Source organism: Triturus cristatus, chromosome 8 (assembly GCF_964204655.1).
Source record: "Triturus cristatus chromosome 8, aTriCri1.1, whole genome shotgun sequence".
Lineage (NCBI taxonomy): Eukaryota > Metazoa > Chordata > Amphibia > Caudata > Salamandridae > Triturus > Triturus cristatus.
The window spans coordinates 740,398,281-740,424,872 of NC_140591.1; the positions used below are offsets into that span (position 1 = coordinate 740,398,281).

At 43.3% G+C, this 26,592-nt stretch overlaps 1 protein-coding gene across 9 annotated transcripts in view; it reads right to left on the reverse strand.

Moving 5' to 3' along the window:
- LOC146804998 (arylsulfatase D-like) overlaps positions 1 to 26,592 on the reverse strand; it is a 480,817-nt gene that overhangs the window by 140,057 nt on the left and 314,168 nt on the right. For all 9 annotated transcript variants that reach the window (XR_014967772.1, XM_085622134.1, XM_085622142.1 and 6 more), the window contains exon 7: positions 20,179 to 20,315. Coding sequence is in view for 8 of the 9 variants with exons in the window: in XM_085622134.1 (XP_085478260.1) it covers positions 20,179 to 20,315 (137 nt within the window). In the remaining variant the exon portion in view is untranslated. The remainder of the gene's footprint in view (positions 1 to 20,178; positions 20,316 to 26,592) is intronic.

Sequence of the window (26,592 nt, forward strand, 5' to 3'; positions counted from 1 at the left end):
ATAGCTTTCCAGGGGTAACCTCCTCGCTGAGGCAATAATTAATGCTATCTCTGCATTTATCAATCACGTCCCGTTGAATCTTTTGTGGGTCCAAACCAATCCACTTTAATCTCCTACCATTCGGTCTAATGGGGAGGATATCATTGATTGTATGGGTAGTGCTGGTAATTCTATTTCCCCAAGCTAACAAAACTATGGAAATACTATTGTGATCACTAACCACCTGTTCGGATATCCAAAGGTTCATATAAGGGCAGTTCTTAGAGAATAAGATATGATCTATGTTGCTACTAGCTTCCCTACCAGTGAATGTGGGACATTTATAATGACCCTCATTTATCGTACAATCCAACAGCTCAAGATCGAATTTAGCCATTAAGGTGTTGAGGGTTAGACCATATTCGCAATGGGGGAAATGCAACATGTCATCCTTAGTCCCATCAGTGGTTGGGTAGGTTTTCAAATAACCACAAGAATTAGTGAATGTGGTGGGACATGCTTGAATATTAAAATCACCAGCCCACAAGACTGCAGCCAATTTATTAAATGTGTTTAGAAGCCTATCCAACTCCTTTTCCAATGGCACTAAACAAGATCCTCTATCTTTCTGGAAATTATTATTATAAAAGTTTATTAGCACCAAGTCTTTACCTTGCGGGAAAGATAATCGTAAAACTTGGCTATAATTGTCAATAGGTAAATAAGTTAAAACTTTGCAACCAATCAGTTTTGTAGAAATTAGCAACATAAGACCACCCTTCGCTCTACCCATTAAGGAGGGGGTCGCATTTACACAGTAAGAGGTGTAACCCTCTACTGAGATAGGTTCTGTACTCCATGTTTCTTGTAAGCACATGATATCAGTGCCACAAGTGATGAAGTCTTGCCAGAAGGGCGTCCCTAATTTATGTGTACTATTCAATTCTGTCTATAGCTTGAAAGGTCAAGTTCCCAGGTCCTGGAAGGAGGCCACAATGGTGCTTATCCTGAAACCTGATAAGGACCAACTTAAGGTGGATTCTAATAGATCAATCTCCCTGCTGAATGCCGACTATAAGATCTTTATGAGTATACTTGCAGGGAGATTGGTCAACTTAGCCCCACAGCTGATCAACTTGAACCAAAAAGGCTTTGTCCCAGGGAGACATATCCAGGAGCAGACGCTTCAACTTATCGGTAATATAGACCTGGCGGTAGCTCGGTCGGAACCCTTCGTTGTAGTGGCATTCGATGTAGCCAAGGCTTTCGACAGAGTATGCTGAGCATTCCTCTGGGAGGTTCTGAGGAGGATGAGCTTTGGGCACGTCTTCATTCAGACTCTGATTAACTGCTATCAAGGGGCTTCTGCTGTAATCCTGTTAAATGGTATGTTGACAGCAAGTTTTAACATTCAAAGGGGAACAAGACAGGGCTGTCCCATCTCGCCCCTGTTATTTAATCTATACATTGAGCCCCTCGCCCAAGCAATAAGATTAGACGAACAGATTACTTCTTTCAGGTCTTACCAATATTGTAGTAAATTGGTGCTTTATGCAGATGATTTACTATTGTATACTAACGATCTGACTCTGGTAATATCAAGGGTTAAAGCCCTATTGGTAGAATTTGGCTCACTCTTGGGATATTTAGCTAATACATCCAAAACTGAGGTGATGTGTTGGGACATCTATAACTGGGAAGGCAGAATAAGTAAAGAGTTTAAATACCTGGGAACTAGCATAGTCAACGACTTAGACAAAATCTCACAGATCAATTTAAAAAAGACCATCAAAGAAGTGGGCCGCTTAATTTCTAGATGGAAAAACCTCCCCTTGACACTCTTTGGTAGGGTCAATTTAGTTAAAATGGTCATCCTTCCTAAGCTGACTTATTTGTTTAATGCTATTCCCCTTAATTTTCCTAGTAAGGACATTGGCAGAATTCAAAGCAAGATTGGAAGTTTTATCTGGGCAAATAAGGGTGCTAGACTGTCATGGAAGAAGTTGAGATGTAAGCTCTTGAAAGGGGGTCTTGCTCTCCCAGATATAGCCTGGTAGTCCGTTGCTTTCCAATTTACAAATATTTGGATGCTCCTTGCTAAAATGGAGGAATCAAATTTGGGCTGGTTCTTGGGAGAAATGGCCATTGCGGAGGGTGGGGGAGACTGCTTCCTTTGGGTCACCAAGGTTTTTAAAAAAGGTACCCCTGAAAGTCCGAAGGCTGCTCTCAGTCTGTGGTATAGGGTCAGAGGTAGATGGGGGATAGGGTATTACTCTGACTTTGCCCTGATCTGGGACTCCCCCGGGACCCTGGCCTGTTTGAAAGATAGCCTCACGACGCCAATAAAGAGGGCTGGTATCTCTATATGGTCGGAACTCATTTCATCAGAAGGTGTCCATCCTTGGGAAGTGTTAAGATCTAAAATCAGAAGAGGTTTCTCCAAATTCAAATATTTACAATTGGTCTCCTGGTTTTTAGCGGAAAAGGAGAACATTGTTAGTGACTGGGAAACTGAGCTTCTCATGCAAGATCCACATTCTAAGAAGAAGGAAGTCACACTATGGTACAAGAAGCTCTTGGAGGCCGATGACGCTGATTACCCTCCGCAGGCTGCACTCCGGAATCAGTCTCCCCTTGCCCCGAACTTTGAAGATCTATTTGACTTATCACTGAAATTATTATATAAGTTTGTCAAGCCGGCTTGTTTAAAAAAGAATCACTTTTTTGTCATTAATAGACTGTATTACACTCCGTTGAAGATAGATACATTTGCCTCTTTATCTTCTCCTACATGCCCAAGATGTGATTTCCTTAAAGCAGACGACAGCCATATATTCCATGAGTGTCCCCAAATAAGCCTCTTTTGGAAGACTGTGGAGCACGTTCTATGTGGCATTTTTAAAGTTAAACTGATAGTCAATCCCACCATGGTAATCCTCAGCGTAGCTAGTGATTCTTCTGATCTCTTACAAGCATCACAAAGAGGGCTACTGCTATACTTAATTCTTATTGCCTGAAGGGAAATTGGTAAGCTATGGAAAGATCCGAGGCCCCCTTCGTGTGAGGAGTGGTTGAAGGCTTCATTCGCTATGGCACACTTGGATGAGGGGGCTCTAAATGAGCATAGCACGAACATTTGGCTGGACTTTTTAATCTGGGGACGGGAGATGAGACTGGTCGATTGCCCCCGAGTCCTATGATTACACCAAGCTTCGAACACAGGAGCTGGCCAGGCCTAAAGCGAATGCAGTAGCCGTGGGGCGTATTTTTCGGAAGGACGGCTTCATGTCAGCAACTGCAGAAGCTGAATGGTGAGATGAGGACCAAAAAAAAAAGAATCCCCGTGATACTGGGAAAAAAGGACGCAAATTCGGCGTGGATACCTTATATGATCAAAAAGTTACAGGGGCCTAAGCGCGAACTACCCCAAATAGCCAAAAAAAGGCTTAGCATGGGGGAAGGCCTAGCAGCGAAGAGGTTATTTTTTTTTACCTGCAGTCTTTGTCATACCAGTAATTCTTCCTTGTATGACTACAGATGGGCTGAGAGCTAAATAAATCTTATCTTATAAAGATTAGTTTAACCTTCTGCATAATGTATGAGATTTTATTACCTACTGGCAATCGCCAGTAGATAGTTATAGTTACAACCTAGTTTCCATAGGAAAAGCATTTTTTGATTTGTTAATAACTTTGTTTAGTTTGACTAATCTTTGCAAATTTCTCCCCCCAAAAAGTCTATCCAGGTCAGCTCCTATCCTGAAAGTTTGGGGGTGATTCGTCAAGTGGGGGCTGAGAAAAAAGGGGGGTCCTAAGACGCGTTTTCCCCATGTTCATTTCCATAGGAAATTTTGCAACGAGCTACAGGCCCAACTGCTGAACGGAATTATCCCAGATTTGGTAGAAAGGTAAAGCTTGGTTCAGAAAACGAGCTTTTTTTAAATGGTGTAAATCCGTTCAGTAGTTTTTGAGAAATTCAAAGAATAAGACTCAAAAAATCAATTTCCCGTAGGAAACATGTGCAAGGCTAGAGCCGAAACTACTGAACGGAATTACCCCAAATTTGGCAAAAAGGTAGTGCTTGGATCAGAAAGAGACCTTTTTTAAATGGTGTAAATCCGTTCAGTAGTTGCTGAGAAATTAGAAAAATTAAAGTTTTGAAATCTGAGCGGAGCCTAAGTTCCGAGCACGAGCTTCACTGTGATTGGCTATCTACACTCCAAACCAGGAAGTGTTGGCAGCCATCTTGTAACTCCGTAGAAGCGAGTCACCAGAAAACAGAGAAACAAAGGTATAAAACAAGAGAAGGGGGCAGGGTAGAAACACCCTGACCCCCTAGACCTGCTCAGGGGGTCCCAGAGGGACCCTCAGTGCCATAGAAAGCATTACAAATATATATATATATATTGGCGCAATTCGCGCTGGGGTCTTGGGTTCCTGCTTTTTATTTTATTGCGACCCCGAGGTGGACAGTGAGGCCAGGCTGTTCGATGGCTCAGGACTACACTGAAATGGAAATGGTGTTGAGCACGTGCGCCGGGTCTTTTTTATTGGGAGGGTCACATGTCCTGTAATGCCTGTGCTGGATAGGTGTGGTGTGGTGTGGGTGTATACTAGCTGTGAAGGAGTGGCTGTCGCATACTGACAACTAGGGTGTGACCAGCAGATCACTGCAATGAAAATCTGGGCCATGTAGCGTTGTTGTCCTTCCCTGTAAGGGTAAGTAGAGTGGGCTGGCCTGGCGTATGCCAGTCGTGTGTGAGGCTGTGAAGAATGACTCCAGAGCTATGGCCGTGGATCCATCGTGAGCTGTATGAGGTATCAACTGATGCAGCACTATTGCCATATTGGGCTAGATCATGCACAATTGGGCTATATTTTTCCTGGTTGTGCGTTAAAATTTTGGTTTGTGCTAGTTGCTAGATTATAAATATATATACAGTGCTCCAGCAAAGTAGTATGTTAAAGCGCTTTATTAGACAAATATTTACTTGGCAGCCTGCTGCAACATCAATTCCAATGCATTCACTGCCTGCTTGACGATGTCCCTGCCCCTCCTTCCTTAAAGTAGCAATATTGGGCTACTCTGGGCTATTTTTTGGTTGGCTTTGGGCTAAAGAAGGCTTAAAATATCTGGCAACACTGGCATGCAGGTGTTCTTGTTGTAGTGCTGCAGTCACCTGGGTCGCAAGCGTCAATGTTTCACTCTGTGAGCCAAGTCCCACAACCTGGCCAACATGGACAGTACGGGGAATCACTGACCCTACATTCATCCATAGTTCCACACAAGAAAGATGGTGGACATGACACATCTATGTGGATGTGAATGTTTATTGCACATTCAGTGGAGTATTGCAGCTGTAGCAATACAGGGCCATGCAAAGCCAAAATTTCAGTTTTTGGGACATATAGGGCAGCCAATTAGAGACAAGCTTGTTGTCGGAGTTAGGATGCGCCAACATATGTACTTATACAATCACTCCGATAATCCCCACATACTTATAAATTCACTATACACTCTCCTTGCAGTACTCTAATCATCCAGTCTTAATGTACGTACTTGTACAATGACCGAGACAAAGTTACATAACCAAAGTTTTCTCCCACTGTTAAAGGTAAGTTGGTTGCATAAGCTGTCCAGAGCACAATGTAATGTGGTAGGGCCCAGGTGCAGCATGTTGCATACATAATGAACACACGGACACAGATAGATAGTGGGACTGGGTACGGGCACGTGCGCTCAACTCCTTTTTATTACCAGGGTCACATGTACAGTGACGTCTGTGCTGGATGCATGTGGGGTGAGTGTAACTCAGCCCTCTGGGAATGGTTGGTGCTGGCAACAAGTACAACAGTAATCATTGTATCAGACACAGAGATTCAATCATAAAGGGTCAATGATTTGTACTGCACTAAGGTAGGGGCACCAGATGTGAAATAATACACAACAGATTCTATCGTAAAGGGTCCATAACTTGTGGTACACTGAGGTAGGGGCACCAGATGTGAAATTATACACAAAATATTGTATCATAAAGGGTCCATGAGTTGTGCTGCATTGAGATACGGGCATTAGAAACATTCAGCGTGTGCGTAGCCAGCGATAATACGTGGTCCGGGCGGGCCGCACTGGGAGCAATGGGCCAGATGTAGGTGGCTAAATACCGGTCGGTAATGCCGAAATTCAGTAAATTTCAGCGTTACCGACCTGTATTTAGCCATTCCTAATGTAGGTAAGGAATCGGTAAATAAGGAATCAGTAAATACCGATTCCTTATTGCTCTTGCATTTAAGGAATCGGTATTACCGATTCCTTAGATGCAATATAGGAAGCACAAGCAAGTGCTTTTGAGCCTCAAGAAATCGGTAATTACCACCAACTTCAAGTTGATGGTAATTACCAATTTCCTTTAAAAAATAACTTTTTTGTGTTTTGTTAAGTGCCATGTGGCATACATTCTTGCCCTTAGGGAATGTATGTGCGCCACATGTGCACACATGCACATTTCAGGGGTGCAACAGGGTATCCTTTTGACACCCTTGCACCATTGAAAGTGCTCCCGCTATTAGCGATTCGGTAATACCGAATCACTAATAGTGAATGTCTTTACATTCATTCCTATGGGCCTCCAAGCCCATAGAAATTAATGGATAGGTATTCCTTATTACCGAATCTCAATTACAGATTTGGTAATAAGGAATACTAAGGATTCTGTATTTTTTACAGAATCTTTACCTACATAGGAAATACCGATTTCTTAATAGCAAGTCGGTAAAATTCGCTATTAAGAAATCGGTATTTCAGATTTACCTACATCTGGCCCAATGTATTTTGCCTACTGGACTGCATCATCTGCAATTGCGACTCGATCTGAATTGTGAGCCCTGCAGTCCACAAATGTAGATGGAAGGCAGTAGTCAGCACAGACATCGAGGAATGCTTTTTGTCACTTCCTCTTGATAAAATCTGAGGACATAGAGTACAATTCTGTCTGCAATTAATAAATCATGTCTCAATGTAAATTGTGAGCTCTGCTGACTGCAGTGTAGGTAACAAAAGATGAAATATGTATGGAATACATTGTCGAAATGTGTAGGTTTCGGGGACGTTATAGTTAGTTGCCTACTGGGCTCTGAAATTAATAAATCAAGACTGAATTCGAACTGTGAGCTCTGCTGGCCACAGTGTAGACTGCTATTCAGAATTCCTTTGGACTTGCAAGATGAATTTGGTCATTGTACTAAAGCTATAATTCATATAAAAAAAAGTTCTTGAAGCAAGGACACTAAAAGGATATTGTGTAGGTTTCAGGGACGTTGTAGTTAGTTGCCTAGTGGACTCTGCAATTAATGAATCAAGACTGAGCTGACCGCAGTGTAGGCCAGAGGCAGTGGTCAGCAAGGGCCCACAGCCATGTGGAGTTGAGTTGAGCTGCACAGTTAGTGGCATCAGAAGCAGTCAGTGTGTGCGGAGCCTGCAATGATGCGTGGTCCGGGCGGGCTTCACTGGTAGCAATGTCTTGTGTCTAATGATTTCTGCCTTAATAAGGCCACGTGGCGTTGACTTGTGGTGCACTGAGTTAGTGGTACCTCTGGTGCTCAGCGTGTATGCAGCCTGCGATGATGCGTGGTCCAGGGGGGCCGCACTGGGAGTAATGCGTCTTGCCTACTGGACTGCGTCATCTGCAATCGCCACTCCAGCTGAATTGTGAGCCCTGCTGTCTGCAGTGTAGTTTGAAGGCAGTAGTCTGTACAGACATAAGTCTGCGGCGATGTGCCGCTGTGTTCGCAGGGGGCCTGTGTCGAGGAGGCCGACGGACATGGCGGCAGTCACATGGCAGGTTGAGGGCCGCTGCTCTTGCAGACGCGTTGGCCTTCACACAAGTGAACCATGCCCAGAGCCCCGGCCTATTTATTCATACTTCTACGCTGGAGTGGCATACGTTGGACCAGCCCACGGCGCTTCCGCTTACAGGGGACGAGGACACAGGTACATGACCAAGATCTTCCCCACTGCCTGAGGTAACATGGTTACATACACTGTGTACAACACTATAAACACCAGCAGTATATGTATACATGGAGAGGTTTGTGCTCTGCATAGTGAGGTCTGTCCAGCACATGACCGCTACACTTGGTATTGTGTGCATTATTATTGGAGGCTGACTTGCGTACTTCACACATGTTTGGTTGCCACATTTTGCAACATTCAGCTATTGTATGGCTGATGGGCCATGCTGTTTTTGGAAGGTTCACTGTCCTGTTGTGTGCTGCCTCGGTTGTAGTAGGGGAGGTCTGAGGGGGAGGTCCTGAGGGTGGTGGCAGTGGGTTTTGTGGCCTTCTTGGGTGTGAGAGGTGCCTGATCAGTAGCTCTATGACATGAGTTGGTCTTCAGATGTGATTCTGGGCTGGGCTCCCTTTCACACTGTAGGTAGGCATCCTACTTTACAACAGTTAAAGGCGGATGTTACATTCCTACTGCTAACGCAGCGTATCGCCTGTTTTATTATTATTATTAGCGTTAGTTGCTGCTCTTATTTGTGGCGATTTATTTTTGCAGAAGCTATTCCTGGAAAACTGGCGATATTGGCAGTTTTCACCAGGTTGAGAATGGAATGATAATTTAAAATCACTGAAAAAACCATAGATTTAATGGACATTATAATTAGAAATTAGCATTTAAAAAACCTTTGAAATTCACTAAAAAAAACATATGTTTCAGGGACATTATAGTTACAAATTACAATTTTAAAAACCTTTGAAATTCACTGAAAAAACCATAGGTTTCAGGGACATTATAGTTAACAATTACCATTTAAAAAACCTTTGAAATTCACTGAAAAAATCATAGGTTTCAGGGACGTTATAGTTAGTTGCACATTTCACTCGTACACACCCACAGAAATTTGGCTGCTATAGTTATTTGAGCTAACTATAACTCACACCCCCGCAATGCACTGCTGATGACGTCACATATTACATCATTCATGACATGGTCAGTGACATCACTGATGACATCACTGATGACATCTCAAATGACATCACTGATGACATCATTGATGACATCATCCACGTGGAAATGTGATGCACCTCCTCATACCTTAATAAGACCTTTGATACACCCACTCTAAAATACAGACTACCATTCTCAAAACAATAGAGACACCAATACCAGTTACTATGTACGCACGCACAGATTCCTAGGTCTACACACACATCCACTCATTCACCCATACAGTCACTCACACATCTAGTCAGTCATGCAAAGAATCAATCAGATTTCTATTTACTCAGCTATACAGTTATACACACACAACCTCACTTATTCATAGTGATACTGACATATACTTACTCTCTTATACAATCACTGATACAAGTACTCACTCATCCATACAGCACTCTCACAATCACTGACTCTCACGTATAGTTATTTATATACTCCAACTCTCTCATGCACTGCATGTTACATATGTAGTTACTTGGACATGTAGCACTTAGATATCCATTCACTCACCAACACACCCATACACACACTCACCCACCCATACAGCTGTTTCCACATGCAGTCTTGAACCCATACACCCAGTGAATAAAGAACTCACACATCTATGCACAAAGTCACACACCTCCCACCCACCCACACACACACTCAGGCACCCATACAAATACTCAGGCAACCAATCAATAACCCATACTGACACTCATGTAGCTACTCATCAACCAATGCAGCAGCTTACACAGCAATAGACAGACTGATACAGACATTCACACAGTTTAGTCACTAACCCATGAATTCAGTAAGACACATTTAATCACTCACGTATACAGTCAGTCACGCACCTACTAAATCCTCCATCCACAAATTTATACACCCACTCATTCTTCAATATACCTTGGCCAATATATTTATAAAACATATTTAAACTTTACAGAAACACACAGTCAATGGATAATGTCATCAGTGATGTCATTTGAGATGTCATCAGTGATGTCACTGACCATGTCATGAATGATGTAATATGTGACGTCATCAGCAGTGCATTGCGGGGGAGTTAGTTATAGTTAGCTCAATTAACTATAACGGCTGAATTTCTATGGTTTTGTACGAGTGAAATGTGCAACTAGCTAGAACGTCCCTGAAACCTATGGTTTTTTCAGTGAATGTAAGAATATATTAGGATTGCTTTCACAGTGCACCACAGTAGCAGTTAGTAGTTCCAAGCATTTAGAGGAAATGATTGGGATAGCCATCCTTAAATTGATAGAAGTCCATATAATGAACTTACAACATGATGCACCCTTAACATAAGAAAACAAGGCACCCAACTGCACTTCTTCTGTCCCCAGGAGAGAAAGTAATATTTAGGAAATTGAGTTATAGGACTGTGACATAGGATCAGGACCAACTGAACCTTCTCAGTTACTTAACTGAGCCCAATGATCAACACTTACTATAAATAATCAAATAGACTTTTCCTCATAGTTGTTTTCAAAGTAGATCTTGCTGGGATATCTGATTTAAATAGCCATTAACATTTCTTGTTTAGGTGTAGTTCAGAAATGAATGTAAACAAATCAGCTTGCCTGCTTTTGAAAATTGCTGTAGGTGGAGCAATTATGTAGATATACAAAGCATTCATTACAATACAGAAAGTTCTCCTCATTAGGAACGGGGTCTCTATAAGGTATGTTAAAGTCATCAGCAATCAGTATTATAGGAATGATGTGAAAGTGGTCATGTGAATTGATTGTTCTAGAAAATGGAGCGGTAGAGCTAACATTCTAGCGGAGTTGTTAGTTGGATGCATATTATAAATGTTAAAAAGATGCACCTCCAATTTTCAAATACGTAATGGGCAAAATGTCTGGAAGTGTAACTCAGAAAGGGAGTGAGATAATTTCACAAGCCAAATCTATAAAGAACTAACTGGCACATGCATCAAGGTAAAATCCAGTCGGTAAAATACCGAATCGGTAAAATCAGCCGTTAGTGAGTGTCAGAAACCGAATCCCAATGCATCAACACGAATCGGCCCAAAATAAAGAATCGCAAAATAATTACCCGGAAAAATAAAGAATCGCTAATAACCAACCCGCAAAATAAAGAATCGCTAATAACCAACCCGCAAAATAAAGAATCGCTAAATACCGAACTCGCTATCACCGAAATCACTATTAGCTACCGGCAAGTGCCAATGGCTAATAACGAATTGCTACTCAATGCATCAAAAATCGCAAATACCGAAAATCCCCAAAATCGCTATTTAGCATGAGCAGATTAAGGGGAATCAGAACCTGGAGGTAAAGTTACAAAAAAATAAAAAAATGTAGAAAAAAAAAGAAACATGTGCCACAGATGGCACCAATCAGTAAGCCCTTAAAATTGGCCCTGGAGACCCTGCTGGCTTGCACAAAATGGCAGCCCTCTACGTGCTAGCAAGGAGGATGCGAATCAATGCAGCAGGACAGCGCAGGAGAAGGGTCCAGGAGAGAGTCTTCAGAGTGCGTATCACATTGCTAGGACAGAATGAGGATGAGGTGTACGACAAGTACCGACTGAATCGTGCCATGATCATGCGCCTAATAGCAGACCTCAAACCACTACTGCAGCACCAGACACATCGGACCAATGCAATTCCTGCGCACGTCCAGGTCCTATGCAGCCTGCACCTACTGGCCTCAGGAAGTTTCCAGGGGGTTATCGCCGTAGCCGGAGACGTATCGCAAAGCCACTCTCACGCTTCTTCCACAAATTCATTGATGCCATGCTGACAATGATACACACCCACATCAGCTTCCCCACAACCCCACAGCAGTTGGACCGCAACAAACAGGCATTCTACCAGGTGGCCCATTTCCCCCATTTCCCCCATGTCATTGGATGCATCGACTGCACACATGTCCCCATCTGTCCACCCTCTGCCAATGAGTACACATTCCGTAACCGGAAGTCATACCACTCAATCAACGTGCAGGTTGTGTACGATGCCAAGCACATCATCACGGACCTAGTGGCCCAATTTCCGGGGAGCACACACGACTCCTACATATTCCGACACAGTGGCATCCACAGGCGCCTACTCAACGGAGAATTTGGAGAGGGACTTCTGCTTGGTACGTATACATACCTCTTCCAAACATGAGCACCACACATGTATATACATCACCGTTGCTAAGCCTTTGCTTCCATCTTTTAGGTGACAGTGCATACGCCCTGCGGGAATATATACTTACCCCCTACATCAATCCAGCAACACCACAGGAGCAACGATACAACGCGGCCCACATAAGCACCAGGGGGGAGATTTATGTTTGACTTGCGCCTCATTTACGCTGCCGTTGCGTCACTTTTGTGACGCAGCAGCGGCGCAAATCCTGCGCCATGGTGCGGGGTATTTACAAACGTGACGCATCTCCCAGATGCGTCACGTTGTAAAGCCCTGCGCCACATGTAGGCGTTCCAGGGCAGGTGGGGGCGTTCCGGCGCAGGAACGCCTCCTAAAAGTGGCTGAGTGAAATCTACAAGATTTCACTCAGTCACTTTTAGGCCCATGCTGCGTCAAAACCCTGCGCCTGCTTGAAGCAGGCGTAAGGATTGACGCAGCATTGTAAAGATAGGGCCCCCCAGATCATTGCTGGAGCTGCGTCGCGCTTGCGACGCAACACCAGCAATGGGCCACTTTTCGGCACAGATGCGTCACGCATCTGTGCCGTTTTTGCCCCATGGTGCGCCGCATTGTAAATGCGGCGCATCCATGGTGGCGCAGCTGTGGCGCATAATAACTGGCGCATCCCTGTTGATATGCAGGGATGCGCCAGTCGTCATAAATCTGCCCCCATGAATGTAATAGAGAGGACCTTTGGGATTCTGAAGAGTCGCTTTAGAATCTTACACAAGACTGGCGGTGCCATGCAATACAAACCTGACACCTGCTGCAGGATTGTTGCTGTACGTGCCATGCTGCACAACATCGCCACCAGAAGGGGGATACCCATAGAGGTGGACAGGAATGATGACTTCCGGGATGACCAACCACCCGCACAACACCGACAGGCACACGTCCCTAACACAGCTGAGGGGCAAAGGAGGCGGACATACATCACGCAACATCATTTCTGATCCAGGTAAGAATCAACCATGACATTTGCATTTGTGGTGCTACTGTTTAATGCACAGGAGCACTGAGGCATGTGCGGGCAGACATGATAGAAAATAAGAGCTCCCCAAAACAAGTGTAACAAAACATGCCCGTTGTAGTCACGGGTGTGCAAGTGTCAAATAGGAGAGGACCCTGGTTACCCCACCATGGTCATGGATGGCTTTCAGTCAGTCTAGTGACGCTTGCCACGAACGCCCAGCCTCCTTTCAGGTGTCTCCTCTACCTCACCACGGCCTCTCCCTGTGGCTGTGGAGCAGCGCGAACTGCGCCTCCTGGTGCTGGCCTCTGCCACGGAAACACTGCTCACACTTGAGGCAGCCTCACTGCCGTCCTCCCCTCCCAATGCGCTAGCACTGAAAGTACCACTCTGCAGGTGTTCCACTGCAGCGGTCACCTGGCCTAGGGCCTTGGCAACATCACCGCAATAATGGCCCAGGTCAACCTGCAGTGACACCGAGCGGCGTGACAAAACAGCTGTGCTGTTGCACAGCCGAGTGATGGCCTTCGTAGAGGCTGCGGACCGGAGCAAGTTCTGCCGGTGCCTCCTTCTCTCGCTGTCATGCCCTGGGTCATGGCACGGGTGAGTTCCTGGATGTCCTCCCTCAGGTTCCCATTGCCCTCTGCCACCACAGTGGTCATGTCCCTCACTGCCGCAGTCAGGGTGCGCATTTCTTTTGTTAGGCGCGCTATGTGACTGCTGATGGTAGCCATGTGTCTCTCCTGTAGGCGCTGGACATGCAGCATCTGTTCTTCAATGCCACCATTTGGGGAGCTTGCATCGTCGCCTACAATTGGTGTACTGCGCAGAGACCTGCGGCGCAGTGGGAGTCAGACACGTGAAGGTGGTGCTGCAGGCGGTGGGACGAATGTTGGACTTTGGCCCGATGGTGTTGCAGGTGTCTGACATGCATCCATCACGTGCATGGGTGGGACTTGTGACCTGCGTCTCCGCTGTCTTGTTGCAGTTGGCGCTTCAGCAGGTGGTGGTGGTGGTGATTTTGAATGCGGCTCTGCCAGAGTATCAACGTCCGAATCGGCTGGTGTCTCTGATATGATTAGCCGGCCGCTGTCATCGGAGTCGCCAGGAGATGCATCTGTGTGTGAAACAGTGCATGGTTAGTGGGATTGTTACTCCCAAGGTGTATTTTACTTCATACATGTCCTACTATGATTCACTAAATTAAAGTCTATTTCTAGCTTCTACAGATGTCTTGACTACAGTATATTTTTTCTTCCTGTACATGCACACCGGCCTGACCTGCCTACGACTCCCATGATGCACTATTGTTATGAGTGAACATGTGTGGGGCAATTCTGCATGCACACTGTGATCGTGCTGGGGGTTTGGGAATGGTTGTACGCAATGCTGAGTATGGGCACAGACATGCATCTTACCTTGGGCACTTGTGGCTGCGCCGGAGGTGTCCATCTGTGTGACTCCCACCACTGCCTCTGGCTCGATGGTCCCTTCTACCAGCTTCTCCAGGGCAGTGTTTTCTGGAACTGTAGATGGTCCCCCTCCTGTTCTAGCAGCCTCCCGGAGCCTTTCAGCGATCCTCTCCTTGGCCCGCTTCCTGAGGTCGTACCACCTCTTTTTTAAATCGTCGATGCTGCGGAGCGTCACACCCACCGCATTGACCCTCTCTCTGATGCGCAGCCATATGCGACGCTTTTCACCCTCTGGCACCTTTAGGGACAGCTTCCCGAACAGCCGATCGTGTTTGCTGCCCACCCCCTCGATCAGGTGCACCAGTTCCCGGTCGGAGAACTTGCGCTTTCTCTTTCTGGCAGAATCTGCGCTGGCTGGTGCATCTTTCTCCATCCTGGTTGGGTAGGGTGGTAGTCCTGTCAGTGGTGTATCACTGGGCTCAGGCTGTCTCCAGTTCCTGCTCCTGTTTGCTCCTCAGCCGAGTGAATGAGGGTGGGCTGCTGTACTTCCTGGTTGTGATGTCATTAGCCCGTTCCCGGAGCGATCCGATTTTTGCGAAGTCGCTATTACCGATTTCGCTATTACCGGAATCGGTATTAGCGATTTCGGTAATACCGATCTCGCAATTGGCTAAATCAGTGTTTGCTATACTCGCTATTGTTGATTGGGTAAATATTAGCGATTGTTAAGGAATCGCTAATTTTTGCCGAATCTGTTGATGCATCCTGAAAAGCGATTCCTTAATAACGATTCCTTATTTATCGCTATTAAGGAATCGCTATTGGATTTGTTGCATGTGCACCTAAGTTACTGAACACCCAGAAGGCATAGGGTTTTCCCTTTTCAGTGGATGGTATGATACAAATACGTTCTTGAAAGAGGGAGGCATTGCTTTAGTGACCTGCAAGCATACATCTTTAAAACGGTTCAGATGCCCTTGGAAATAATTTTAGCATAATTTATCTTTGAATTAAGAGAGACCCTATTGTTGGCTCCCTCCTCCTACCACCAGGCAGCATGTTTGAATCAAGTTCAGATTCAGACTTTTTGCCGAGGGAGGAGCAAGTACTGCATGTTACAACATGATTGAAGGCATAGGTACATTTATATCAGACCTATGATATATTTCCCTGTAAGGCAGACTATAGCTGTATGTTAGAAAGAGGAGAAAAGGAACACAAAGCACTATCAAATTCCATTCTCTCTAAACCCTAAGCAAGAACATGGTCCCTAAGTTGAATCTTAATCACATCACCAGGCCAGTGAGGTGGAAGGTGTTTTTTTATGAAACACTCTCTGAGGAAACATAGTATTTCCAAGCAACTTCTATGATGTCTTATCAAATGTATAACTTGTTTCAATAAGCAATTACTGGTTTTCAAAGAACCTCACTTAAAGATGAAGCTCCTACCATGAAGACAGTCATTATAGAATCATGGCTATCGATGATGTTAAGTAAAATAACTTTCTTGCCTATGCTGCCTCACACCTCTCTGCAGACATTCCTATTGAACGAGACATATCAGGGATGACTCAGAAGAAGTTGAAATGATAAAGGCTCTGATTTGTTTTTTTGTAGCCTCACCCTTCTTGTCATTGCAAAGGAGGATGGGAGGTAAGTTTCTTTAAGAACAAATCAATTTTATCATTTAACATGGATATCTTATTTTGCAAATAAGAGACCTCTTGGGATGTAGACTGTGATGAGTGAAAAGTTATTAAAGCTGGTTACAAATGTCAGGCAATGTCTTCTGACAAATTGCTACTTATTCTTTTACCATGGCGATTTGTGTTTTCTCCGACTACAAACGTACAGGAGTCAGGATTCTGCGTGTTATGTAACTTAGGTAGGATTTATTCTCTGTGGATTAAAAAAATAACCAGCAGTCCATAAGAAAAAAAAATCTTTATGGAATTTACAAAATACCACTACGGTATCACTCACAGCCACACTCAACGGGGTAAAAAAAAGGAAACCCGAAAGATTTACACTTAAAGCTTCCAGAAATTGCAGGTTACTTACTGGTCAACCAAATATCAGAGGCATAGTAAACTGGTTTCAGCTCCAAAATCAGCTCCTTTTACATAATATTCTTTAATTTGATTGGCATTGGCCCAAATAGTATTTTTTCCCTGAAGTAAAATACTTGTTGATGTCACTGGTTACTGTCCTCCATTTGCTGTATTAACATTTAGGGCCTGATTACGAGTTTGGTGGTCTTACAACCATACTGCCGCGGCATTACGATGTCACCGCTGGGCCAACGGCAGTGTTTCTGATGGCGGGGAATATTTTTTCATATGTTTCTATGCAGGTATGTATATTTTGACTGCAGAAGTGTTAACTGTACACATATGCATGACACATGTGGAAAAACACCCACTGCCAGTACATTCCCATTGCTGGAGTCTGGACCATATGTGCCCAGTCCAGTCAATGGGTAAATAGTACAAAATGGACTTACCTGGATTTCGTCGCCAACTGGGTCATTTTCTTTGGGATCAAGATGTTGCTGTGAAGGGGGACCATGGTGTAAGGGATCAACGTGGAAGACTGAAGGGAAAAAAAGGAAATGGGTGAGTATGCATCCCAAGTCCTTTGATTCTGCCGACTGAAAGCAGGCAGCCTTCCCACCATGGTCGGCTCAACAGGAAGCCAACTAGCCATTAAAATGGCAGTGAACTTCTCTGTACTGCTCTCTGACAGCTGCTTTCTCCCTACCGCCACTGAGTCGGTCAGCAAATGGCTGACGGTGGCGGCGGTGCTCTGGTGGTCTTTCATTCATAAAATGCCAACATCGTAATACAGCGGGTGGACCGCCAACTGTCCAGTGGGGATTCCGATGTCGTTTTGATGATGGTTCCTGTACTGACACAGTTTTAATAAGGCCCTAAATTGGTAATGAAGATAATGAATGATTAGGTCTGGAAATCAAAAATATACTTTTGAGTCCATTCTTGGTATCTCAAATAGAAGCAAAAGATGTGCCTGTCGTGTGAAGGGTGTGGCTCTCAATATTGCAGCAGGCTCAGTGGCACAGGAGCCCAGACGTCTGAGGGGTGCACCATACCCCAATTATAGCTGTTTGCTTACTGAGAAACCAAGTAATGGGAGACATGCTCCTTGCTTTCATTGTGGCCCAAGGCTTTACCCCTACTAACCAGTAAAGTGCCCATGCTCCCACTGAATGCACTTAACTATCCTAAAAGCCCCTCTATGATGTCGGAAATACAGCTAAGGCCTAGAAGTTACATACCACTCATGGACTGTAGCACCTATTGGGCCTTCCAAAGAATGGATGTGCAAAAGATGGCTTCAGGCCTACCACTGTAGCTTTACTGCTGTAGTGTAAACCTGCAATGCAGCCTCTCTAAATAACCTTTTTGACAGTCAAAGGCTTCCTTTTTAATGATTAGGTCACCCAGATGCAGGCCTTTTCTCCCATAAGTAAGCTGTGTGGGGGGACATGTAGAAAATTAAAATCACCATGTCCCTACAATGACAAGGCCCTAATAGCTATTTTCACTCTGCCAGGTCTGACTGTCCCATACAGAAAACCAGATCATAGGTTTAGTGTGGTTGAAAACTTTGGCTATCTGGAATTACCCTGATACATTGCATTTTAGAAGTGCTTCTAGTGGTCACATCCATAAATTAGCTCGTGTCAACCATACATGAGGCACCCCAAGGTACTCTCCTCAAAACACTTTTGGCGCCTGCGGAACATCAGTAGAGGACTGGGCTTACAATCTATGACCGGAGATGAGCCCTGAAGGACTGGACCTGCTCCCTCTTGTACTCAGGACAAAGAAGTGGAAGCCAAGGGTCAGTGGGATGACCTTCTATATGGCTATAGAGACACAACAAACTACAATAGCAGCTGGACCTGGACTGGGCTTTACTTTTGGCCTCGGCTTGACACTATCAAAGTATCTAGTACCTTTCTTCTGAGGTCCTGGGGTTCATAGAAATATGCATCTGTGGTTGTGTGCAAATTAAAAGAACATTAGAAACTTTAAAAAACGTTTTCTATAAAGCTTCAGTGGGACTTGCCAGAAAAGTATCCAACATGCAGTTTCACAGCACCGGATTGCATTTCAGCTTTATCCCACTCAGAGCTCCCCCCTTGCTGAAAAAGTAACTATGACTCAGTCTGCGTTCAGCAAAAAGTATCCAAAGTTTCAAAGTGTCAGTGGGAACAATATGCTTCAGGAATCCAGCCTTTGGTTCCATGGCAGTAGCTACAGTTTCAGTGGCATCCAGGCAAAGGGCTGATTCAATTTTGCAAAAAGTGAGGATGTGTTGAGATGTAGAAGAAATGATAACACTTTTCTTCAAGAAAGAAAGGTCCTTCTGAAGTAGGACATAGACATTCTTTCAATCTTTTTGTCTTCCAGACTTTTACTGGGACAAATGCACTTGGTGTATTCTGCCACGGCTCAGTTGCAGTCACCCTGAAATCAGGCCTAGGTCCCGGAATGCTGCTTCCATAGACTTTCATTGGCATTTAATGCTTTTTGGCTCTATTTTTTCATAATGCAAAAACACTTATTGAATTATTGCTGTTTTTGTGTAATTTTCTTTTCTGTGTGCCATAGTTATTAAGGGGCATATTATCAAGCCAGGCTTGATAATATGCTCTATGCAATTCCAATTGAAGTCCATGTTATATGTGAAGGACATCTAACATGGGCTTCAATTGGAATTCCATAGAGCATATTAGCAAGCCCATTATCGCCGTTTTAGGGGCAGTTTTCTGCCGCTAAAGCGGCGATAATTTTATCGCCTGGCTTGATAATATGCCCCCAGGTTGTTAAAATCAGGTTAATGTAGTGATTTTGCAAGTTCACCCTGCCAAGAAATGTTATTATTCCTTGTTCCTTGTTCCTTGTTCCTTGAGGTGGACAGTTGCCTGCTCCAAATATTAATCCATATTTTTATGATTTCCCTATTTATTTATTTTTTTAACCAAAAGAATGTTAGAAGAAATCCTGGCGCTAATCTATGAAATGTATCTGCTACAATGAATGCAGTTCCTTAAGTTTTATATTCCATTTTGCTGGTTGCACGAAAAAAAATCAAGATCGGATCAAGTCTCTATGACATTATTGCTACAATGACGGCACTTTCCTTAATTCAAACTCCAAAGAAGGAGTCATATACCAATTCTCAAGTGGTTTTGGATGTTCTTGCCTTGGTTTCAGCTGGAAGGGAGAGTATGTGGTACATGACATTTCCAACTAAAACTGGGGAATTCATGTAAATAGTTAAAAAAAATATCAACGGATGTTGTATTTTCCATAAAACCATACAAAGCCACAAATCCTTTCATGCAGTAGTAGAAGCACTTGCCCTTTTTTCTATTTTAAAGCCAATAAAATGACAAGAGAGTGAAAATAAATAACTAAAAATGCAACACAGGCCAAAAACCATGTGCAAAAGTAAAAAGAAATCCAGGAAAAATAAAAAAGAGGTAGATAGTGTTTCATAAAAATTGGATGGGATAGCTCAATCAGACAATAATAAAAAAAATCATCACTATTGAACAAGGATGAGCACAACGTTGAATTGCAATTCAAGAAGAAAAAAGGTTGAACATTTAAGACTTACCAACCATCCAATCCATTTCCTCTACATTGTCTCCATAAAGTCCATGTTTGCTCGTCCCAATAAACTTCTCTGTGGTAAAAAGTGGAGAGTGTACATGCAGAAATGAGACAAAGAGCAGAAAAGGGCCTTTCTGGTTTCTGAAAAAAATACATATTTTCTGTTATCGGCTGCAATTGCCACTTGTTTATTACTTGAAGTAACCTATTTCTTCAGTTAACAAAAAGCTCATGAGGATAACTAAAATTAAGCATTTCCAGCAGGCGAATTAGTTGTTTGATTGTCCGATGTGTGCAGCACTCACTAGCATGTTAAAAGTTAAGGTTGGACTGTAACTTTGTTCATAAGAGGTAAGTCCAACTTTGCAAATAAAATGCATTTTATGTACACATATTTTTTAAACAACCTATAGTTTTTCGTATGAAAAATGTAATATTCTCTTTTTATGTGAAGATACCTTTACTTACACTGATGTATATTAGAATGACTCAGTGTCTCTTTCCCTTTTCACTCTTTGTCCTTATCATTCTCTCTATGTCCTATTCTCAAGTTTTGAATTACTATTATTGTGATTTTTGTCATAAGATTGGATTTTCCTCTGACCTGGATTTATTTCATAATGATCTTCTAGAATACGTTTCTATTACTTGCTAAAGTGTTACTTTGCATGTGAAAATGTCTCTTTTAATATTTAGGTCATTATAATATAACATGCTTTGTCATTTTTTGCTTCTTATCCTCATGATTAATAACTTTCTGACAGTCTTCTTTTCAATTCTGTTGCTCATAAAATCCTAATATATGGGATAAAGTACCCCCCTGCTGTACATTATAAGGCTTTTGCAAGTCACCAAGGAGTTTCATGACCATATATAGAGTAACGAGGCTGAATGTCAAGTTCGTTTATAAGATTATAGAACTCCGGTGTGACCTGCAATATCCTTATAATTTACAGCAAGGGTACTTTATTCCTTATAATACATGGCCACTCCATCACCTTGCCCACAATCCACCTAAAATATTGGGCATAGCTCTTTTATATGAAAAAATATATTAGAATCAGTTTAATACGATACATTTTTTTTAAAAAAGGCACAGTAGCTCAGCATGTGTGGAAACATGCAGAAAGATTCAAACTTTTCTATAATTACCTAAGGAGTGCAACAATTAAACATTCTGACATGTCTGTTTCTGCTTGTCACTGTACAGCTAGGAAAAAATAACAGAAGAAAGAAAAGCTAGGTTTTGTTTTCATTCTTTAAAAAGATCCTTTAATTATGCACAGTGATCTCACATGCCTTTGGTCTCTGCTGCTGGCTCTGGCAACAAGCACTGACATCAGAACTCAACTGTAATAAGTTATTACAGTTGAGCGGCTACGTCATTTATTCAAAACAGGTGACTGGGTGCATCATAAATCACCTAATTTAAGGAAATTAGAGATGGGTTTTTATACAGAGGTTGCAGAATCCCATGTATTTTACAATTATTAATATCAAATATACTGTAAATTCCAATTCTCCAGAATGAAATGGCCACCTAACTATAGATCTCTAAAATGTCACAATATTATGACTGGATGCCTCTATAGCCTTTTTTATTAGATGTGCGCCTTTAGATGTAAATACCAAATTACTAATGGAAGAAAGCATGGTTTAACATAATACTAGAGCAATTCCTTACCGTACAAGAACTGCAGGGGTAACTAAGGGGCAACTATGCCTCATTAGAAAAATTTTGTCAGGGCTGGCAGCCTTTCTCTCAGTTTGCCCATATTTTAAGGTCAAGCCTAGAGACAGCTTTAGCTCACTGCTGTCGAAAGATCTAATGTGCTTATTGCCTATCGCTGTTTTCCTTCCTTGACAATCTAATCTGCATGCTTCCTATTCAATGGATGTCCTCCTCGGTTTAGCTTCTTTACCATCCTTTTGATTTAATGACTCATATCCTTCACCCGCTCACATTCTTTCTTTTGCTTTTAGTCCTTCATGGGGGTGCTTGAGTTTGCTTGCTTGCTTTCCTCATCATGCATGTGAGGTTTCCTCCTTGAGCCCCCAGCCCTCCACATTTTCCGTGGTGCTCTCCCACCTCCAGCTCCTCCGTTACTACCTCATATTTTTCAATCGGCTCATCCTTTTTTTTAGAACCCCTCTCTATTGCTTCCTCGCCCCTCCCTGCATCATGTTGCTTTTTTTCCGGCAGTGTTTACGATCTCTCCCCAGTGCTCCTCTATTGCTTCCCTGCCACTGCCCATTTTTTTTCTTGAATATTTCTAGGACCACTTGGCAGCTGCAGTTTGCTACCGCCCGCTTCTTCTGTAATAACACTTTTGTGCCATTTTTATTTATGTATTTGTTTAATTTACCACTCCAGAGGCATTAGCTATCTTTAACTGTTTTATGAAAAATTGCCAAAATGGCCACTGCGTCATGATGTTGATACACATATGCGTAAGAACTCAGGGCTGCTGTAGCGTAATGGTGCATACATGTGCATGTGTGATTATGCATACACGTGTTAACATCTTTTTTTTCCAAATCTATATAAGTTTGCGCTATATAAAACTCTGCAAAAAAATAAATAAAAGCTGTTCAGCATCAGCAATAACCATTTTTATCAATTACTGATATTGAATAGCTTCAACAAAAGCACTTGCAGGGTCAAAAGGCCAATCCTGTTGGCTTTGCCAATGCTTGTTGGTACTCTGGCATTTATGCACTGGTCTTTACACTGCAGAGATGGATATAGTTGCTGGATTTAGGCTGGTTAATGCAAAATAATTGTCCAGGGGGCATGAGGCAGGGGCATAAGTCTCTCTAAAAAAGGACTGTAGGAGTGCCAGGGAGAGAAAGGAAACATCAAAAAAGTGCTCCAAGCTGATTAAAAGGCTCTGGGTGCAGGACTGAGGCTGCACTGACAATGTACATGGCAATACGAGATTTTTAAAGAAGTAGTTGAGCAACATTGTTGAGCTTGAAGTAAAAGCTGTCAATGACCACTGCTGTTTTTTATATAAACGTTATTAAAATATCACTCCATCTCCACCATCATTCCACTCTAGAAATGCTTATTCCACTCATACTGTAGTGAATTAATGAACAAATGAACAAAATGACACTTGTAAAAAGTGCTCTAATACCCTGAGGTGTCTAGGGACCACGCTCCAAAGAGAGAAGAAAGGAGAAAGTAAGAAGGGAACATTCATGCTGAAAGAGCTGAATGAGCCAAGTCTTTAAGGCCTTCCCTGAATTACAGTGGATCAATGGATTATTTCAGTGCAAGAGGAAGAGAGTTCTAAAGATTGGAAGTGATGGTAATGAAGTTGTGCTTATGTTTTAAAATTCAATACATCTATAACAAATAGTTGTTATCATAATTTTAAAATACCTTTTGGAAGGACATGACCACTCTCCACGCTCAAAGCCTCAGGAATGTGTCTGGCTTAACCCCTCCTGATTTTGTAGTCTACTGTACAGATTTTCCATAAATTAAAACACCACTTACATTTGTTTTTTGTCAACATTATCTGAAGGATGCTCTTTAAGCAGGCAAAATAAAGGAAAAAGATTGTAGGTCTCATGTGACATTTGCCGAACATATATAGTGCAAAAATATTAATAGTCCTATCCGAGCTCTTCCTCATAACATGGGACATTCTATAAGATTAATCCTTTGATCAGTTATCTTCATTCTGTAATCTAGTTTCTGGGAGTCCTTCTGAAAGACTGTGATGCCAGCATTCACGTATGTGGAAGACACTTCGCTTTGCCGGATAATCGCATCTGGCAATGGCATTGACTTGTTAATGGCTCCCATTCCAAATTCCAGTTTTTGGGAGGTGAAAAGACTGTCAGGCTGAGTATCATCAAGATTGGATTTGGGTTAAGTGCCAACACCAAAAACTACAGGTTCAGGCATGTTTTGCAGAGGTAAAAGTGGACAGCCTCAAAGCCCAACATCATTTCAGGATGTAGATCAACTTAAGACAATACTGCCTGGCAACAGCTACTTCCATTACACATAATAAAGCCCTCCCAACCAGAAGCAAACTTTAAAAATACCATTGATGACCCTGTAGTTTCTCATCTTGATTGAGGCAATGCTGTAGATCCGGCATCCCTAAGATCATCTGACACCCCTAAAGGTGGTCCTACATGCACCAGCACATTTCAACAAAGGTGTGCTGTCAGACCATGTTCACAGGGCAACAAGGCTCTGGGCCTCAGCTGTAAGTGCTGGAGTCACTCTCCTCTGAGGCATGGGGTTCTGCAAAGCTGGTCAAAATACAACTCCCTCAGCACTTGACTCTCAGCGGTAGTGATAACAAGTAGTCACAAACTCAGGCACAGTAAGTGTAGGGGTGCTCAAGCTTAGACCTCAACAATCACCCAGCAGTGCAATAACAGACTTTAGAATTCAGTGATTTACTTTGCTAAACAAAAGTACATTACTATACACAGAAAACTTGATACTCCACAAAACAGTTCATAGATCCAAATGCTTAATTGACATTGGGCCAGCTGTGACTGGGGGTTCTTGTCCTCCTCACTTACCTCCTCCTGGGTGTCCCTGCTGCGTATGCTAGGTAGGACCCCCCCTTTCTTGGTTTGGTTGTTTTCTGGGCAGGTATTAAAGCACATCTGTAGAGTACCCCTTCCTAGTTTGTGCACTCAGCTCCCTCTGCAAGTGCTACTTCTCACCACAGCGATATTTCCCAGTTCTTCTTGGGTGGGTTACAAGGACTTGCAACTCACTTCTAGCTTGCTTCCTCTGAGGAAAATAAAATATTATAAGGCCTATGTGTCCCCGTGTGTTCCCCACCACTCATGTGCACATACATGTAACCTATGTATTTCCCCTCCATGGCCTGTCTATCATGATGCTTATGCTATAACGTGGCCTGCCATCATCCAGTCTCCCATGAGAGAAACGGCAACTCTGCATTGAGGCCTACACGTTTTGCATCATGTTTTCCTGCATTTTCATGAAGCCCATTATTGTGGCTCAGCCAGAGCCGAAAAGAGGTTTCAGGCCTCAGAACACTCTGAAAGCTGCAGCTGCGTATCCTTGGCCTTGCACACTTGGGCCTCAGCCAAAGGGGCCCTGTCAGAGGTGCCGAGACAGTATTGAGCACGGTTATCTGCTTACTCCTACCAAAACCACATTCCTGCCTGGAGAAGGAGGGATAAACACGACCCATCTGCAAAGGAGAAAGCCTAGCCTCTCTGTCTCTTTTTGTGCGATTACAAAGCTCACGTCAGTGAAAAGCCCATAGCCCCCATGTAAGACTTCAGCAGTAAACGAAGAAATAAATGCCACATTGGCTCTTGGTGATGGGCAACCTATGTCACCAATCAGTCCCTGCTCCAGACTTTAGATATCAGATAAAACAAGATGTGCTGGTCGCCCTGACACTGAAGGCCTCATTTTCAGACTCCAGACTCCCCGGTTGCATAGCAACCCTCCCCACGTCAGTTACACGTCATGCTCGAGTTGAGCACAAGTAAGGCAAAGTTCCAGTAAAGTTCCAGCTGATCACGCAACCCCCTCCAGGTATCCCCCCACCTATGACACTCACCTATGACTCATCAAGTGGACGCCCACATGGACACCCACCTCCACGCCTACTTACACGCCCACATGCTCTTATCTCATTCTCTCTTGCTCCGCCTGAAGCACTCCTTCTTACGTATAATATCAAATGTATATATACTGTACTCTGTGAATAAAGTGTGAGAATATTTTGAGAATATCTTTTTGAGAATCCTGGTCCTGATCTCTTGTGGTGATGGAACTATTCTCCCTATAACTCGAGTTATTGGAATAAAGCCCTTTTGAACCTGATACCACAGACTCTTGCTTTATGCATGATCATATTGATATTATAGAAATTATGGGAGCGTAATATTTTATTTACGACACCTCTTCCAGGAAGGGATTCTTTTGCATGCGGGCCATGACCGCAGTAGGTAGAAGTGGAGATCCCAGTCTGGAGTATGTGCCGGCATGCAGGGCTCCAGTTGAGATGCAGGCTTCTGGCTAATGACAAGCCTGATTCTGGGCCTCTAGTGAGATGGGTGTTTGGGCTACAGGGTTATAGGGTGTGGTCTATCTTAGAACCTTCTCTGAGGAGGCACAAAGCTCTCTGGGACACGGTTGGTCAATGCTGTCACACAATCTACTCAGGTACAATATGTTGCAACAGAAGCCCAGTTTACTTGGGTACAGTTTGTTGTTGCAGTGACATATTCTGAGCAAGCACAGTTTTTTGATGCACCTGCACAGTCCATTCGACACACATCATTTATGCTGTGGCTTAGCCTGTTGGTACCATGATTCCTGACTGGTACGGCTCTTCAAGTAAGACTGTACTCATGTTATCCTGAGAACACAGATCACTCTCCTCAGCTTTCCCAT